This window comes from Adiantum capillus-veneris, chromosome 26 (genome assembly GCF_014529385.1).
Source record: "Adiantum capillus-veneris isolate H3 chromosome 26, ASM1452938v2, whole genome shotgun sequence".
Lineage (NCBI taxonomy): Eukaryota > Viridiplantae > Streptophyta > Polypodiopsida > Polypodiales > Pteridaceae > Adiantum > Adiantum capillus-veneris.
Genome location: NC_140956.1, coordinates 20512098 through 20531018, shown reverse-complemented (window position 1 = coordinate 20531018; position 18921 = coordinate 20512098). Strand labels below are relative to the sequence as shown.

Here is an 18921-nt window from a genome sequence, read left to right as displayed (position 1 = left end):
CCTTGGCCTTATCATCCCTCGTATAGATATCTGCACCAAAGACATTGGTATGAGAATAAAAAATGCATTCATAACTAATGTACCTGCTCTTATCCAGAATTTCGACTGTAGATGCCATTTAAATTGTGTCACATGAGGTGGTTTCCTCATAGTTGGATACAAATTCCTCCTTAAGGATGGTTTCTAGAGGATCCTTGATGAGATTACTATGAATAGAGGCTCGAGATGGTATGGTGGATCTAAAAACTATGTGGTGCTAAACCTCAATTGCATGAAGTGCTTAAAGGAACCCTTCCTTCCTCGGTTTCCACCTTCAAGGCTAGAAAGTGTAAGTCTTTTTAGGTTTTTGAGTGATTTTATATATATTTCTTGGAGTTTTTGAGTTTTTTTGAGTACAACAAATGGGTGGATATTCACTTCGGGTGCTTGATTATGCAATTTAGCGTCCCTACACAAAGGTCAAATGTCCTTGGTATGATTCAAATTGTTTTTGGTAGTAGACAGAGGCTCATATTGATTTGGAGCCTCCTCTGTTGCTTAGATCGTTTTGCGCACGTCATGCGTTTCACCAACAAGAGGTCCGAAACCCTTGGAGGGGTGCCCTAACTATCAACAAAGCAAGATTTCACCAAAAAAACCTAGGTGCCCAAAACAATTTGAGCTCGGACTGTTTTGTGCCATTCAGGTTTTGTGGGAAAAAAAATCAAGGTCGGGCACCTTGAAGGCCTCAATACGCTAACTCACTAGAAAAACCTAAGTTTTATCCCCATATTTTTCTCAAATCATTTTGTGCAATTAATTTTCAAATGATAGTTTAAGTATACTTTGTGTCCTCAGGGGTTTAAGTTTACTTTGTGTCCTGAGGGGTTTAAAGTCCACACTGGCCCACTGTAGGTCCAAAATAACACTTATCGCCCAAAACGATATGAGAGCCCAAATGATCTAAACAACAAAATGCTATTTTGGTGATGTAGTCTTGCTCTTTTGGGTAAAAAGTCCTCTCTAGGGCTGAGCCAATCAATGATGTAGCAAATTAACCACCTATTTTGGTATTTGGGGTCACAAAAGACGAAAGATAATTTTTTTGGTCATTTTTTGGTGCCAAAAAGGTGAAAATTAATTTTCATATATTATTTCCTATGCTTCTAACTAATCAAAGCTTACATATGTTCAAAGTTTTCTTAATTCTAACTAACGTAATCCTAATTGATGGGAGAAAGTCTCAAACACCATGGTTTTTTAAGGGTTTATGAGCCTCTCACAATTCAAATGAAGAGATTAATCCTAAACCCTAATCTATCATATTCTGATGAGTGAAGGTAGGACCCAATGCAAGCAACCATGCATCCTCAAAGACATCGTTCTTCTTCCATTCCCTGGCAACAACACCAAGAGAAGGTTGTGCGGCCACGATTGTATAGTGTTGCTCCAATCGACTAAATTCTCTATCCGATGAACTTGGAAGTTGACCCTAGCCTAGAGCACCAAAAATGTTTACACAGCACTACATTTGTGGTTTTGAGAGATGCATATTGCGAGGTCAAGTTTCAACCACTTCTACTCTTAAACCTACATGCTTGGATTGCTATGCCTACTCCTTCCTACTTTTGCAATGATCAAACCATCAAATACATTATAAACCTTTTGTAATAGAATACGAAATGATGTAACTACTCTATTCATGCACAAAGAAAGCAATGCATGTGCACTTATGATTAAACAAGCATGCTACTACTCCTTCATACTATTATGACAACCTAAGGCACCGCCAATCAAAAATCACCACACAATGATTAAGCACTCAAACGATCAAGAAAATGTGATTAGCTACTTCAGATACACTTACACAAAGTAAAAAGAGAGAGAAAAGAAGCATGGTTCTATTTATATTCTCAACCATCATGCATATGCAAGCATGGGGAGCAAAAGAATATAAGAAAATACCTCTTTGGAGTTAATGTGGAAGCTCCTTTGTTCACAAAGCTCAAGCTTGATGTGATTAGCTCTGCAACTTTAGAAACTTCAAAATGAGGTAAAAGTGACTATTTATCATAATGAAGCTAAAAAACTATTTGATAGGCCAAAACTAGTTAATTATAGTCCCAATTCTTAGTTTGGGTTTTGTGAGCATCATATAATTACAAAAAAAATCATTTAACTTCCCAATCAACTCCTAAGGCTTCCTATACAGAAAATGGATTTTACATATCCAAAATTACATGGGCTTGAATAAATGAACTGAATTAGTTACAACCACATAGTGGTGTGCAAGTAAAATAATGCAATAATGGTGACTTCTTTAAACTTTCATTGTCCCATTTAGCCCATTTCTTCCATCTTTAGTTTCCTTCATGGTTGTTTTGTAGCTTTGACATAGATTTTTGGTTGTGTGCACTTGAGAGCATGCAGGCATCAGACACACTCCACGACACTATAATAGTAGAATAGCAATGAAACTTATCATTTTGAAGGGGTAGAGAAAATGAGGCAGAAGCTATGGTTGGTGGTGGGCACCAACTCTCTCTTACACTCAAGAATATTAGACTAACAATGAAACTTAGCATTTTGAAGGGGATGAGACGATTAGGAGAGGGCATGGAACTCTGGTGTGAAGGGGAAGGAAGACTCATCACCACTATATGCGTTCGACAAGAGAGAGAACATAATACTATTGTGTGGATTTTGCCAAAGGGTGAGGGATAACATTGAGCTATAGTAGTCAAGAATGATGGTATGCGTTGGGACAATGTACACACACACACACACACACACTCGTGCATGCGTTGGGACACTCTCTTTCTGGCTCTCTCCTACATACATGAACATGCACACAATACGGAATTTGCCCACCACACACACATGATTTCTTTCCTTTCTATCACCAAGGGGGGGTGAGTGAATCCGATTTCCATCCTTAGTACATGGTCTTGCGTGTTTGATAGATGCGAGACATCTCTTTAGGATATTTCATAAGTCGTTAAAAGCTCTTGGGATACTTCCTACGTCATTAAAAGTTTTGAAAAACACACACACACACACAAACAAGAATGGGTCTCTCTCTATTGTACAATTTTGTTATCATGTCATTGATGTATTCTCTCCAGGTCTAGGGGTAACTTTGCCACGATATAATTAAAATCCATGTAGCTTTTGCATCATTCCTGTTTGCCACCCTCTTTTGGGCTCCATAGAACCCATCACGCTTTTACACTAAAGAAGTTGAAAGCAAAGAGAGGGCAATTTAGTAAAAGGAAGTCTTCTTGTTGGTGGAGGAGTTAAAAAGAATGCCATTCAGGAAGAGCTCAGAAGGAAAGAAAAGAACTTTCTGTGTGAGAGAAAAAGCACTCACATTTTGCTTTTCGAATAGGCGTTTTCACTGCGCTTTTGCGCTTTGCTCTATGCTGGGAAACATGCTAGCCCGACTGCCCCGGAAAATGGACAACAGGAAAAGGCCTTTCCTTGCTTTCAAATTTCAAAGTGTGAAGCTGGGAATGTCAAAAAGTGGTGAGCGGCACTTGTCTCCCTTGCTTGCACTGAGAGAAGAAGGTATGCATCTCTGTCTACTTTTGTGCTTATTATCTGCAAAAAGCACTCTTCTTGAGTTGAATACAGAAACAACCATTTTCAGGTGTGGTTGCTAAAAAGCGCTAAGCTTGAGTTGAACACAAGACAAACACAAACACCCGTGCTTGCTTTTGTGCAATACTCTACTATTGTGAGTTGAGCGCAGAAACAGAAACTACTTTTGGGCCTGCTTAATCGACCCAAAAGAGCATAATTTTATGGCTGTAATCATTGCACTCCCAATTTTATTGTGAAGAGGCCTAATTTGAATCAAATCACTTTCATGGGTCCCTATGCTCCAAGTCTTAGCCCACTGTCTAAGCAACCCACCTAATAAGTCATCTGCAAATTGCAACCCAGACCGCCCAAATCTGCATTTAGTCCCCCTGCTCCTTTGTACCTCTACATGCTAGGTATGGGGCTTGCCTTTCTGAGATTGACTGCATAGCTTCTAACAAACAGATGATTTCTAACCTTTATTTCAGTAACTGCGTGAGAGCTTGACTACCTGCTACTCTATATGGTAACCTGCAGTTCCTGTTCCTGTGAATCTTGCTGCCAAAACAATATTGCAATGTTAAGCTATGTGCAAACCCTCTTGCAATGGTGTGGGTTGGCTATAGCGGCTGATGAAAATGTGGTAGCCATTACGCTCTTTGTTTCTCTGCTATGCATCTGTGTCATTATCGGACACTTGCTTGAAGAAATCAAATGGCTGAATGACTCAATCATTGCCCTAACTCTTGTGAGTGATTTTTGTTTTTTTTGGTTTGTTTGTGCTCCCGTTGCACTTCCACTTTACACTTAAAAAAGTTACCCACCTACTATGAAACATAAAATTTCTATGCTGAAGTGGCCTCTAATGACTGTCTGTTTGGACAATCACTTATGCTTCACTGGAAGAAGCTCAAAATGTTGACATTTTAGTGGCAAGACATGCTCTTAGTTGAGAGCTCTTATGTCCCCTGTATGACTATGTTTTATGGTACCACAAGCAGGGATGCATAACTGGAGGTGCAGTTCTTATGAACAGTGGTGGCACCAACTCACACATCCTGAGGTTCAAGGAAGAAGTATTTTTCAACTATCTTCTGCCACCTATCATTTTTAATGCTGGGTATTTACTCCTAAACTTACATATAACACTGTGCATCGCGCATGTAGAAGAGAACATCTCTCTGCAGTTTTCAATTCATTTTTACCATGATAAGTAATTGAGGTGCAGTTCAAATCAATGATTACTCTATGTCATCATTAACATTCCACAAAGGGCTCACAGTGTGGCTGAATGCATGAGAGAGAGAGAGAGAGAGAGAGAGAGAGAGAGAGAGAAAATAAATGAACTGCTATATTAAACGTCTTCAAAAGGCCAGAGTGACCTATGAGACCAAACTGATACAAAAGTGGTGAATCTGGTACAATGTCTGAAAAGTGTGAGATTGTGAAAATAAATGCGAAAAACTAAATACGAAGTATTAGATAAACTTCTTAGGAGCATTCTGGGTGTTTGGCTAGAATGCTTCTAATCCTTTGTTGTAGTCTCCTCCGGTGAAGTGTGCTTCTGCATCTCGGTCGTGGTCGTCTCGATTTCCTAAGCTCAGTCGCCCTGTCAATGAGGGTGCCTTTGGTGTGAATGTGGGTATTCCTTTGTGCTCGCTGCTGGCCTCTTGCTTCTCCTTCCATTCCTGCTTCTCTCGATCCGAAGAAATCTGTGATCTGCCTCTGAGGTTGTAGTGCTCTTTGTCTTCTCATTAGATTATCCCTGTGCCGATGTAGTTCCAGTAGGTACAGGCCTAGGCACCTTTGATCTTGCTATTGCATGACTCTATCTAGAGGTCCAAAGCCTTCTTTAAATAGGCAATGGAAACGCCCACGTATCTCATAGTATACGGTGCAATGGCATATGTAGTGTAATTCTGTCTCCGGCTCCATTCCGCATAACTTGCAAATTCTGCTCTCAAGTGGGATACCCCTAAATCTGCCAAATTCAATTTCCGTTGGTGTGAGGATTTACGAATCTGACCAATAGCACATCTCAGACCATGAGACAGGTGGGTATCCATGTAGTTCGGGCGAATCACAAAACCATCTTCAGATAGCTGTAGGAAGTTTTCTTTGTAGTTGGCCATCTTCGTGCCCAATTCTTGTGTAGGGTCTACCCATGTCCTCTTAGTGTCCAACTGTATAAGATCTTGGCGGATGATTTTATTAATCTCCGTTCGTGTGATTGCCAGTGATGGAGCCTCGAGAGAGTATTGGAAGGGGGGTAATCTTTCCATACTGAACCCGTGTCTCTGAAACCACGAAGACAGTTGCGCATACCAACATGATGTATCTTCTTTCATTGCTAACTGTCGAGAGGATTCGAGGGCCAGTCTAGTATATCGGCAATTATTTGTATCCCACAGACCATGTATAAAGGACATTGATATGGTAAGAGCTTCAATTTCTATCGGAGGGGCAGCTAGTCCCGCTCGGATAATCGCGTGTGGTACGGAGGCCTTGGCTCTAATCATTCGGGAAATCATAGATACCAACGGTCTCTCCATTGACTTCTAATTATCCTGATCCACAGATGGTCCCCAAATTTGGACCCCATAAAGCATAGCCGAAGCCACCACAGTATCAAAGAGCCAAAGTTTTGTTCTTGGTTCCTGAAACTGCACTTGTGAACACATCCTCTACAACCCTCCCAAGGCCGCAGAGGCTCTGGACAATCTAGCCTCCGCTGCTTTTTTAAGAGTAAACTTCGGTCCTGTAAATACCACAGCAAGGTATGTGTATGCATCTGTGTACTCTACTGTATCCTGGCCATATGCAAATGTAGGTGCCGATCTCCTAACCCACTGCGGTGTGGTGTTAAACACCATAACTTTGGTTTTACCCAAATTCACCGACAGTCCGCTGTCCTCTGCGAATTTATGTAATGCATCTATCTGCCTATGCATTCCATCTGGTGATTCTGCTCTCAATACAATATCATCTACATACAACAACAAAGGGATCCATGACCCTGCAAGTTGAGCACCTCTGTCACCCTCTCTATCGATGTAATCTGATACCTCATCTATGTACATACCAAATAAAGTAGGGGACAGTGGGCATCCCTGCTTTCCTCCAACGGTGGAATGAACAATGTCGGAATCCCCTTCTGGAGTACGTACATAACCAGTTACTGACCCATATAAGGCCATGATCCCCCAGATAATCTCTTTGGGGACCCCTAACTCTTGCATTCTGCGCATCAATCTGGCCCTTGGTACTGTATCAAAAGCTTTCCGAAAATCCACAAAGCAACAATACATCCTTCTCCCGCTTGCTCTTCCTTCCTCAATAATGGCTCTTAGTGTAAGAATATGATCTAGAGTGGAATAACCCCTCGTGAATCCAGCTTGTCCTGTTGCCCTTATACCCTCATTCTCTGCCCATCTACTCAATTTTTGTTCCAGAATGGATGCGTATAGTGGGGTCAATGTGTGACCCACCATAATGGTACGGTAGTTCTCGGGTATCATAGGATCCCTTGACTTTTTTTTTTCCGAGAAAAAGATCCTTCTATTAGTTAATGAAAACTGCCCATAGGGCTACATCCACCTCTGCAGGAGAGGGTTACAACAAGCATGGTGGGGAGACTCTCCCAATGAAAAAACAACATATATACAATGGGGCTAAATCAAGAGATGGGAGGAGGGAAGAGCCACACAGGTGGACAGTAGTGCCACCTGAGCACCCCCTGGACCATGGTGTAGAAAGGCCCAGGGGGCCAGAGTCGAAGGAAAGCCTCGCGGCGCTCCCGCATGCGGTCGGAGCTGCCCTGTAGTCCCTCAAGCTGTCCTCTGAGAGTATGGATCAGCTCTAGCCAAAAGTCACGAACAGTCTCTGCTGGTGGCACTGGGCGAGCCTCAAAGATGCGGAAACAGCGGGCCCGCCAGATGAACCAGAGAGCTAGGCCGTTGATGAGCTCCCAACACTCCTCTCTCTTACTGCACCACTCCTGTGGAGTAAGATCTGTAGCAGGCTGGAGTGTAGGGCGCCCCCCCTGTATCACTATCATCCTGCTGGTGGAAGATAGCTCAAACTGAAGTGCCGGGCCCGTGAGGGTGGACCAAGCCGCTGCCCCCCAAGTGTACTATCGAGCCGTGGAGAGGGCAGGCATCAGCCGAAGAACTCGTAGCCACACCTGTTGGGCCAAGGGACAGTCCCAAAGACAGTGACGCTGACTCTCCACCAACTGGTCACAGGCTGCACATGCGGCCGAGAGACCACTATGCACAAGCCAACTCCCTACTGCTGCGGCTCTGTGTGCAACCAACCACTGGAACAAACTGACGTGCCTCTGCTGTTTGGAGTCCCACAACCTTTGCCAAAAAGCTGCCAAGAACTCGACTGTGAGGCCCTCCTCCTGCGAATGACGTGCTGCTATAACCGGCCCGTACAACGTAGAGGGCGGTACTATTTCAATTACCTGTTAACTTTACACAGAGCACTGAGAAGGGAAGAGAACACAGTTGCGTCCAGCGACTAGAATGTCACTGCGCACACGAGACCGACACCTTGTAGGCCCCAAAGACTGGCGCCCCTTTCGGTATTTCTTTCTTCAAATTAAGGTAGACGATCCGACCACTTAGCACAAGCTTTCACAAAGCTGTCCAAACCTGGCGAGGGCTGAAAACGCAGGTTTTCGACCGGATTTCGACAGCATAACGGCGCAAAAACCCCTGTAGGTCAAAAACACCTGTCTAGGACGGATTCCCTCGATATCTGGAAGCTTTCTGGTGAGCTGTCACAGAAATTCAGCGGGCTGTAATTCTCTGTTTTTCACTGCCGGCAGCCCAAAAGCCTGTACACGCATCCCAAGGCTCTCACGAGGCTCCCCCGATGTTCCCTTGCAGTTTAGGTGCGAAACCCTAAACCTGCAGAAAAACACAGCAGGCTGTAATTCCCTGTTTCGGATCGTTTTTAGCGGAGCGAACACGCCTACGCGTGTCCCAAGGGCTCCCGCACGCAATGGGACAGTTCCCCTGTGAATTGGACGAGTTTTCACGCGAGAAAACTCTCCAAACTCGCAATCTTTCGTGATGGAACTGTGCGTACCTGTGGGGGATTAGCAATCAGCTAATCCGGTTCCTGTTCAGAAGGCTCTTGCCTTGGCAAACGCGCATAAACCCCCAGAATTGTACATAGGTCAAATGAGAAGCCCACTAGTGGGGCATAACATACTGTACGTAGGGGAGAAAGAGAGCAGTATGTAGCGTGCGGGGCATCACTCCCGTCACCATACTGTGCATAGAGGGCAAGGTAAGCATTCCATAGCTTCTGTACCTGCTACAATCCACCTGAGGCTGAAAATGGCGTCCCCTTTGTTGATATGCAGCTCGTTTTTGCCTCCCAGAGTGGCAGAATCGCTCACAGGCTGACACGTCGCCCAGTTTCCGAGTTTGCGCTTTCCTTGCTAAAAATATCTCAACTGGTGTGTCAGTTGACTTGGCAATAGAGCAATAAAATGTTCCCCTTGTCATTCCAGAGCTAATGACGCGAACACATTTTCCGGTCAAAAATAGCAGTTCCCTAAATTTTAGGAGATGCTTCCATGGCGTCCCTATCGGTCTCCTGACCATCATTGAAGACTACCATTCAACCAACATCTACAATGTGGGTTAATTTACTGGCCCCTTTAAACTTATAAAGTTGCAGTGACTTGACGAGTGGCCCAAATTCCAGTTTGGCGCACACGAGCTTCCATACTCATCAGAATTCAGTGCTAACTGGCCCGGTCAATCCCTGTCTGACCGACCTAGATCCCCGATGTGAGAAACCCATTTGGTTGTAGCCGTTTCACACTGGCCATGCAATGTCCACTTGCACCTTTTCAAGGGTTTTGGGACAAACAAGTAAAAATAAAATAAATATATCTAATACTTATTTACGGAAGGCAACAGGAAAAATACACCTCCTGGTGACAGCTGCAGCGGGGCGGGCCTCTCTCTGTGCTGCAAGTATATGACGTCCAAGCAGAACAGTGTACTGAAAGAAAGGGACTGCTGGGCGGTCTGCAGAAGAGAGGGGGTCCCTCCATAGCCACTCACCAGGATCCCACTGTACTCGTGCCAATGGATAGCACTCCCAAGCCCATAGCCTCCAGTGTCCTGTCTCAAGAGCTGCTGGGTCAGAGTCTATGACGCAAGTCCTCGCACAGATGCCCACAACTCGGATCCTCTGGAAACAACACTCTGCTACCTGCGGGGCCTCTACTGCAACTCGCTGTAATTGTCCCCCACCCTGAGGCTCGAAGAACAGGGCTGGGACAGTCTCTGAGCAAGCCCTGACTGAAATGAGAACCTCCAGCCGTGTGAAGGCTCCCATCCACCGGGGTGCTACTGGCTCGAGAGGCGTGAGCCACTCAGCTGGAACTGACTCTGAGATGTCCTGACACATGCTTTGAACCCCTCTCATGCCTTGTAGCTGGACAGCCTGCACCTCCTCTGACAAACCTGTGAACTCTAGCTAGTCACCTAGAGAGCGCGCTGGACCTGCTGCCATGGGACCCCAAGAAACATGAGGCCTACTCCCAACCAAGTGGCCTCTCTGAGTGCTAACCATGGGGTTCCAGACGAGGGGCTGCCGTGGGCGCTCCTTGGTGCACGTCGGCTGTCTCTGCTCTAGGCCACGTCGTAAGAGCTCCCAAGAACGAAGCAGATTCACAGCGAATCGGTCCTCCAATCTCCTGCTCAAACCAACTCGGCGCAACTCTGTAAAGATCCATCTGGTCGAAGGTTGCCAAGGGCCTCCTGACTGAGGCACCCTAGCACGAAGCCTCTGCAGCAAGAACTCCTTCCAGGGCTCCTCGCCTGGAAGAAGTCCTCTGACAACGAACTTCCCAAGAAGGGCTCTGCTCTGCTGTGCTGGATCAATGATCCCAAGCCCTCCCTGAGAACAAGGAAGTGTGATGACCGACCAAGCCACCTTGGCTCGGGCAATCTGAGTGTCGCGACCTGACCAAAGGAAGTTCCTGATCAGCCTCTCTACCTGGCTGATACAAGAACTCGAGAAGATCCAGCAAGAAGTGATGTACCACATAGTCGCCAACAACACCTGGTTGGCAACTACTACTCTACCAGCCAGGGAAAGTCGTGCTGAGCTCCAATGTAACAGCTTTCTCCTGATGGACAGGAGAAGAGGAGCAATCTGCTGCTCGGGGGACAAATCCAAACCAACCTGACAACCCAAGTACCGAACTGCAGTCCCTGGAGGAATCCACCTGAAACTCTCTCCTGGCATCCAATCTGGCACAGGAGCACTGCCGACCGAGAAAGCCACTGTCTTTCTCCAGTTGATCAGTGCGCCCGATGCACAGTAGAAGGTCTCCAAAGCCTGCCCACATCTGTGTAAATTGGCCTCTTGGCCCTCTAAGTACAAGGCTGAGTCGTCGGCAAACTCAGCGTCCAGAAGCTCATCTCCCCATATAGGGAGTGCTAAGCCCCTCAAACCAACCTACTGTGACACCAAAAATGTGCTATCGCCTCCGCAGAGAACAGAAAGAGAAAGGGGGCAAGAGGACAACCCTGTCTGACTGATCGTGTGAGCATGAAGCGCTCACCTCTACCTTCTACCAAAAGCACCTGACTGTGAGCCTGTCTGTACAAAGTTGACACCCCTCTGATCCAAGCATCTAAGAAGCCCATCCTGCGAAGCGTGCCCTCTAGAAAGTCCCAGTCAACTCTGTCGTATGCCTTCTCAAAATCGAGAAGAAGAATCACAAGGTCCTCCCCACGGAGACGTGCCAGGGCAGAAGCCTCCCAGAAAGTGAAGATGTTGTCAAGGATACTGCGTTCCTTGACAAAACCTGTCTGAGTCCCATGTATAAGGCTCTCCAAAAGTGGCTGAATCCTCAAACTCAGAGCCTTGGCAAGAATTTTGTAGGCTGAGTTGAGGATGGTGATGGGGCGCCACTGTCGAATCTCATCCAAGGAGCCACTCTCCTTTGGGATGAGGTAAATGAGGCCCTCACTCATGCTATCCGGCATCACTCCTGTGTGTAGAATGTACTGAAAGGCACTACACAGATCTGGGCCAAGCAGGTCCCAGTACTCCAAGAAAAAGCTGGGAGTCAGCCCATCCTCACCTGGACAGCTACCATGCGGGAGGGCCCTAAGAGCCATGTGCAGCTCCTCAAGCTGAAGAGGTATCTCTAGCCTCTGGCGCATCTCCTCAGTCACAAGACAAGGCATCTGCGCCCAAACCTGCTCCGTGCATGCATCCTGTCTCTCTGACTGGGGCTCAGCCGACAGTAGCTCACGGTAGAAGTCAGTAGCAACTGCACGCATATCCTCAGGCTCACAAACAACTGACCCATCGGGTCTCCTCAGCTGATTGACCTTGGCATGCGAGTGCCGAGGTCCCACTGCCTCAAAAAAGGCACCTATCACTCTGTCACCCACCTAAGTCCACTGAGATGCCTGTCGGTGAAAGGCAAACTCATGGCGCCTCTCCTCTGTGCAAGCAAGCTCCTGTCGAGCCTACTGTAACTGCTCCTCCAACCAGGGACTGTCTGGATGCTGCTCCTGCATCCTCTGTAGTGAAGCAATGCCTCGTCTGAGACGCTGTTGCTCCTCTCTCGCTGCAGCCCGTCGAGCCAGAGACTCCTGGAGAAAAAAGTGGCTAAGCTGAGCTAGGCCTAAGGCCACTCTGTCTGCAGGTAGAGCCCGGCTGTCCATGCCCTTTGTCCAGAGAGCCTCTACCCTCTCTCTGAGTGCTGAGTCCAACAAGACCCGCTCTAGGATGCGAAGCATCGTGCTCCCACTCCTCTGCCTGTCTGCCACTGTGAGGATCACTTGTGCATGGTCATAGAAGGATGTCCCTGCCAGGATGCCCACTGATCCCCCCAAGTCACTGAAGTGGTCACTAGTGTAGAAGCGATCTATCCGCGATAGATTCACTCCTCCCACTCTGCGGTCCGATCTAGAGAAGGCAAGACTCTCTGGAGGCCTCACAAAGCCAGAATGCTGCCATGTATCCGAGACCCTCAGAGTCATACACAACCTCTCCCAAGCTGCTAACTCGACTCCATGTACAGTAGCATGGCTGCCTCCGATCCTGTCAGAAGGGTCCTCCAACATGTTGAAGTCCCCTCCTACACACCAATGGTCAACCTGTGGCAAGGACTCAACAATCCGTGACCAAAACTCTGTACGAGCACTCGCCACATTGGGCGCATAGATGTTCAGGAAGCCCACAAGGCCACCCTGAACCTGCAAAGTAATCCACTGAGCCCTGCCTGGCACAATAATCCCTCTGCCCACAATGGCCTGCTGCAATGAGTCCGCAATAGTCATACATACCCCACCCTGGATGCCTCCAGGTCCAAAAGTAGCTGACCAAAAGGTATCATAACGTCCACGCAAAATCCGACCACATCGCCGAATGCGGCTCTCAGACAAATGGTGCTCCTGAAGCATAAGGAGATCAATCTCTCCTCCCACAAGGCAACGCTGAAGCTCCTGATGCAATCGGCCCCGCTGTCGCTGAAACTGGGGCCCACCTAATCCCTGCATGTTCCACGAGACGATCCTCATGGGGAGCGAGAGAGAACAGATGCTGCCGCAGCAGCAAGACGGGCTATCTTCGAGGCAGGCTTGGATGGGGAGTAATCCGCATCCGAGCATCCTCTAGATAGGCGAGCCTGTAGTGAGTGCCTGGCCCAAGCCCAAGCAGAGCGAGCCGTGCGTAAAGCAACCTCCTCTGACCAGGAGTCCTCATGAATGTATACATAGCAAGGCAAACACTGCGTATCAACAAAAAAGTACACCACAATGTGCCTACATCTTGCCGAGTCTGGGGGTGTCACCGCAAACTTGTCCAGTGGCCACAAAGTCTGCAGCAAATCTGTAACTCCAAGTTCTCCAATGTGGTGAGAGAACTCGAGAACCTGTGTATGCAACCATCCCACCACTGAGTCGAGGGACCACTCTGTCTCGGTCCTACCACAGAGGGGAAAGGAGAAACCAACTGCTGAGTCCAAGGCCTCCGTCCCCCTAGCGGCGAGGAACAGAGCGTGGACCCTGAAGCAGGCTGCCTCGTGGTCTGCTGCGGAATCGCCGAGAAAGCGAGTGAATCCGTAATCGAAGAAATCCCAGCGGCGTCAGAGGTCAATGCTCGTTAGACCACGAGGGATAGCTGCAAGGGAAGATGTCTGAATCTGCAGAGGGGGCCGCAAGAATGGCTGACCCTCTGTCGCTAGGCGACTTGTGGCAAAGGCGCTGCCAAGAGATCTCCTAGCCGCCAACGAGGGACCAGTCTCCTGAGTCGACGGTGGTACTGAAGCAGGAGGAGGGGGAGAAAGAGGGGGGGGGGGGGGGGGGGGGGGGGGGGGGGGGGGGGAGAAGAGAAGCGGGGTGGGGCGACAGAGACAGGGGGGCGAGTGGGCGGGGGAGGGGATGAGGAGAAAGAGGAGAAATCTGGAGGTGGGGTGGCTGGCGAGGGTGAAGCGGAAGTGGAGGCTGGCGTAGGGGGCTCCTCCTGCTCAAGAGGACCAAAGCGGTTCCCCGTGGGAACCCACTGCTGCTGAGTAGGCACTTGAGGGCCACTCTGAGTGCCAGGCTGTCGCTGTGGCCCCTGGCGTCGGCGGCCACGGGCCTGCTGCCACCTCTCCTCCGTTGGAGCCCCAGGCTCGGAGGGTGGGTGCGCTGTGCCGCTGGCTGTGGCTGCGGCCTAGCCTTGGCAGGCTGGGGCTGAGGCTGAGGTGCAGGTCGAGGCCTCCTCCGTGGACAGGCCTTTGCTAGGTGGCCCATCTGTCTGCAAATGAAGCACTGGTTTGGGAGACCCGAGTACTCCACACTTTGTCTAAACCAACCCCCACTCACCCGAGGCAGAAGGATGACCTTCGGGAGCGTGTAGGTATCTCTGACCAAAACTCGAACTGAAGGGATGCCAGCCGCCTTGGCAGCTACTGATGCTGCCGTACGAGGTGTCTCCAGGACAGTCTCGATGGCGGAGCCAATCCTGGAGAGAAGTGGAAGGTACTCCCTCCGTAAACCCGGAAAGCAGATTGAGATGGGGATGTTTGCCTCCTCTACTAGCACATCCGAAGTCGGGTCGAAACCATGTCGCCACTGTCGAAAGTGGGCACGTGATGCTCGGATGGCCAGTGGACTCATAGCTATGACCTTGGAGGCCATCTCGGAAGTCTCGAACTCGATCTGGTAGTACCCCCGTCCGAGGATTTGGACATCCAAAATCTTGCCCACCTCTGCGAGAAGGCGGGCTTAAAGAAGGTCTGGCAGCTCTCCTCTGCTAGGACGGGTGCCGAGAACCTTGCAGATGACAGAAGTCGCCTGCAAGCGCTCTACCTCTGCGGCAAGGCTCGCTTGCTCTGTCGGCGAAAGAGCAAGTCGAATGGTGGGCTCAGCGAGGTTGGGCGAGGGGGCTTCAGGCAAGTCCCTCTGTGGCGGAGCTGGAGCCTCCATCTGTGTCTACTGCAGAGTCGAAGAAGCGGACGGTGAAGAAAAACTGCAACCGAGTACGCCGAACACTTGTTCGAAGAAAAAATGTTGCAGAGCCAGGTGCAGAAAACCTTCGGGGACAATGAGTAACAGGGGGGGGGGGATGGAGGGAAGGATAAAGAGGCGAGCGAGGGTACAAAGGCTACGGGGGGGGGGGGGGGCGGGCTAGGGGGCAGTGGTGGCGGGCTGGGCTGGGTGAGGGAAATAGCGCGAGGGCGAGAGGGGGCAGGGGAAGGCAGCGCGAGGGCGAGGGGGAGCAGCGTGGGGGGGGCTGGGGGCAGCGCGAGGGCGATAGAGAGAGGGGGGGTGAGGGGCAGCGATGGCGCAAGGGGGGGGGAGCGTGCAGCAGCAGCGAGCAGTCGTCGTTCACAAATCTGGATTAAATTCATAGGATCCCTTGACTTGAAAATAGGTACGATAGTAGATAATTTCCAAGATTCAGGTAATCCTTCACACATGACCCGATCAAACAGACGTGCAAGGACTTCTGAAAGTAGATCCCTTGCATGGATCAGATGTTCTGCTACTAGACCCTCATGATCATATGCTCTTCTTGTCTTCATCTTATCAATGGCCATATTGACCTATGAGACCAGAGAGTTACATCATGGTGAATCATGGATAAAAAGAAAGAAAGAAACCAACTAAACAGAAACACTACTAGAGCTGTAAAAGGTGGGTATCAAGAGCGTGAGAGGTACGTACGTTCAAAAAAATGCTATGGCTAGAATCCTATCTGCCTCAGAGTTTGCAAGTCGTCATTGATGCTTGCAAGGTGAATCATTTTTTTAATGATTTTGCAAGGAAAGAGACGCTAATGGGCGTTGGGAAAACACTACTGGTGGTAATAACTCGCAGGAGAAAAAAGATTGGTAAGAAGTGCCACCGTGCACAAGAGATTTTCAGATTAGAACAATTGGCCTACCCAAAGTAATGGCCCCGAACAAGAACCTTCTTTTTGTTGATCGCAAACTCTATTTGTGAAAGAAAGACATCGAGATTAATGCTCTGTGACTTGGGCATTCCCTATGTGGGAGGACACAAGAGGTTTAATACCCTCTGGACTAACAGCGCAGGATTATGCGCAAGGACAGATATCTAGATTGATTTCTAGAAAGATTATTCGTCTCAAATTTGAGAAGGCGGAATTGACTTAACAGATTTTTGGATAAGGAAACTTCCGATTTGTTGGAAAGACATGGCTCGTAAGTTTAATGAATGGTGAAGGATATCCTCGAGGTACTAGAGGAAGGACATGAAACGGTAAGGTAAGTATTGAATTATTGAATTTTTGTTTAATTTAATTTTTAAGTTCTCTTATGAGAAAGGACTAGCTCAACTCACCATTGAGCAAGATTTGAAATTTTTCCGATTTCTCCTCGGCAGTCCAGTTGGACCTCTACAGTTGAGGACAACTGTTTATAAGTGAGAGGGATGTTGCTAAATTGGCTTTTATCTGACATAAAATAATTCTAAATGATTTATTGGATTGGATTTATAAGTAAGAGGGTTTTCTCGCTTGGAACAACAGGAAAAATAATTCTAAATGAATTATTGGAATTTTAAGTGAGAGGGTTTTTCTCACTGGAGACATCCGAGTACAGAGTATTCCTAGTGCGTCATTCAAAGGAATGATGGGAGCACTGTGAATGGAAATATCTGTAAGGCCACCAGGAACGGGTACTTCTGATGCGTCACATCGGATGGGTGACAGGGAGCATCGGGAAGAAGTATCCGACCATTCGGGAACGGACATCTCTGATGCGTCATAGGGTGGGTGACATAGAGCATCGCGAAGGAGATTGTACCATAAGTTCTGTAGGAAAGGACTAGGCGATGGGTATTCCTGATGCGTCACAAGGTGGGTGACGGGTGCATCAGAAAGGGGATATCCATAGTCCAGAGGAAATTCCGAACTGTGTTAGAATTATGCACAAGGAAAAGCAAGCACTTGAATGAAGATGGGTTCAGAGGAAACTTAGAGGAAAAAACAGATGCTTTCTGAGAAAGCGGGATTGCTTTTCGGGAAAGCAGATGCTTTCCCGCGAGGAAGTCCATGTCTGCATTGCAATTGTGCATGTGATTGCATCTAGGGACGCTTAGGAAGTGCTGTGAAAGCATTGTTTTTAACTTATAAGGTTTTATTGAGTTTTTGGGCAGATTCATACCATTTTTAAAGGTGACCGGCCGCCCACTTAATAAGTGGGCAGCCTATGGTTAAATAAAGCAATAAAAACCAGCCAGCGATTTTTCTCTTCCTTTTTCTGGCAGAACAACGCAAAAAAAAGGGGCCGCAATCTCTACGCGAGCAGCCAATACTCTGCTTTCTTTGCCGTGGCCAGGGAGCTATAAAAGCATCATACACCCTCTCCCAGAGAAAAGCTCAGTTTTCGCAAGGAGGAGATGTTGCTGCAGATTTCAACCGCAAAGAAGACGTTTTTCGGTGATGCCCATGACTGTCCCAAGTGTACCCGATGTCGCCAAAACCCAATGCGCGAGTTCCCTCGCGAAGAAGTGCCTACAGAGTGTGTTTCCATCGCGACAAGCTCCTGTTTTTCTCTGTTTTCAGCCCATAAACATCTTAGACGGAGCTGATTTACGAGAAGAAACCCGAGAATACACTTCTTTTGTGTGTAGGATTGGAGGAGCAGATTTTCTATGTAGAGATCTCTTACGGGGAATTGCTTTTTCGAGAACCGAGTTGTGTTTCGAGCGTCGAGACTTTGAAGGTAACGATTTTCATGTTATGATCTTTGAGTATTTGATTGCAGGTGTACTTCCTCTTTGTGAGGGAGTAGGAGCAGAGGAAGGCATGAGCCTCTGCAGGAGAAAAGCGCTCTGAGGAACTAGAGCCAGATCAGCCCAAGGGTTTCGTACCCGAGTTTGGGAAGTAGATCCACGGATCGGAGAGAGGTAGTCTCTCAAGTTTGTGATCCGGAAGTTGGGATTCCCAAGTAAGGACTTCGTGTCCACGAAAGCAGAGTTCTTCTGCGGGAAGAGGACTCTGGGAACAGAGTTGGAAAAGAGAGTTGCAGGGATGTCACGCCCTGAGTCTGGAAGGTGAGATGCAGAGGCGAGAACCTTGGTTCTCAAGGATTTGGAATAAGGAACGGAAGTTCTTTGGAATAGGGTTTTGCCCTAGGAATAGGAAGTCGAGGCTTCCAAGAACCATCAAGTCTTATTCTAGAACGAACGTGGTAATACGTTCGGTTCAAGTGCTTGTATAGACTTCTCCTCAGTAATAAAGATACTATTATGGGGGGGACCAGCCCATCCTCTGGTCCCCAGTACTGTGTCAATCTTCTCTCTCTCTCTCTCTCTCTCTCTCTCTCATCTATTTCTCTCTATATTCTCTGGCTTCAGTATTAAGTGATAAATTTTATTTATCCGAGTATATTTTTTATTGCTATGCGCTCCCGTTTGTGAGGTACATATACAAAGTGGGTGTGTATTTCAGAGAACAGATACAAAATGGTGGATATGTGTATCAGAATCCAAAGATGGCTCGCATTGGTCGTTGCATGATCGTGTTCATGTCCTCCATGGTGAGAGTCTGCATAGGGCGTCTCTCCCATGCCTCGCCAATATAGATCTGATCCTCTGCTGGGACCTCCTCCGTCGATGGGAGCATCTCCTCATATGGGGCCTCCTAGATCTCCATAGCTCTGTTGCCTGATCACTCTGAGAGAGAGAAATGAAATGAATTGTTATATTAACGTCTTCAAAATGCCAAAATGACGTATGAGACCAAAAGGTTACATCCATGTGTGACTCTAGTACATTGTTAGGGGAACATAAAGATAGAAATAAATGAGGGTACCTAGAGTGGGTAGGTATGTAAGCCTAACCTACATCCTCA

The 18921-nt window shown here is 47.8% G+C and overlaps 1 protein-coding gene across 8 annotated transcripts in view; it reads left to right on the top strand.

The window, feature by feature from the left end:
* The first annotated feature begins 3268 nt into the window (after positions 1 to 3268).
* LOC147423094 (sodium/hydrogen exchanger 1-like) overlaps positions 3269 to 18921 on the top strand; it is a 34795-nt gene continuing 19142 nt past the window's right edge. Inside the window, exons 1-3 of one of the 8 annotated variants that reach the window (XM_086501877.1) lie at positions 3270 to 3504; positions 4099 to 4309; positions 4563 to 4681. In XM_086501877.1, coding sequence (XP_086358003.1) covers positions 4139 to 4309; positions 4563 to 4681 — 290 coding nt within the window. In that variant the 5' untranslated portion in view covers positions 3270 to 3504; positions 4099 to 4138. Of the gene's footprint in view, positions 4310 to 4562; positions 4682 to 18921 lie in introns of all 8 variants that reach the window. The other 7 variants (XM_086501876.1, XM_086501873.1, XM_086501874.1 and 4 more) reach the window with 7 other exon arrangements.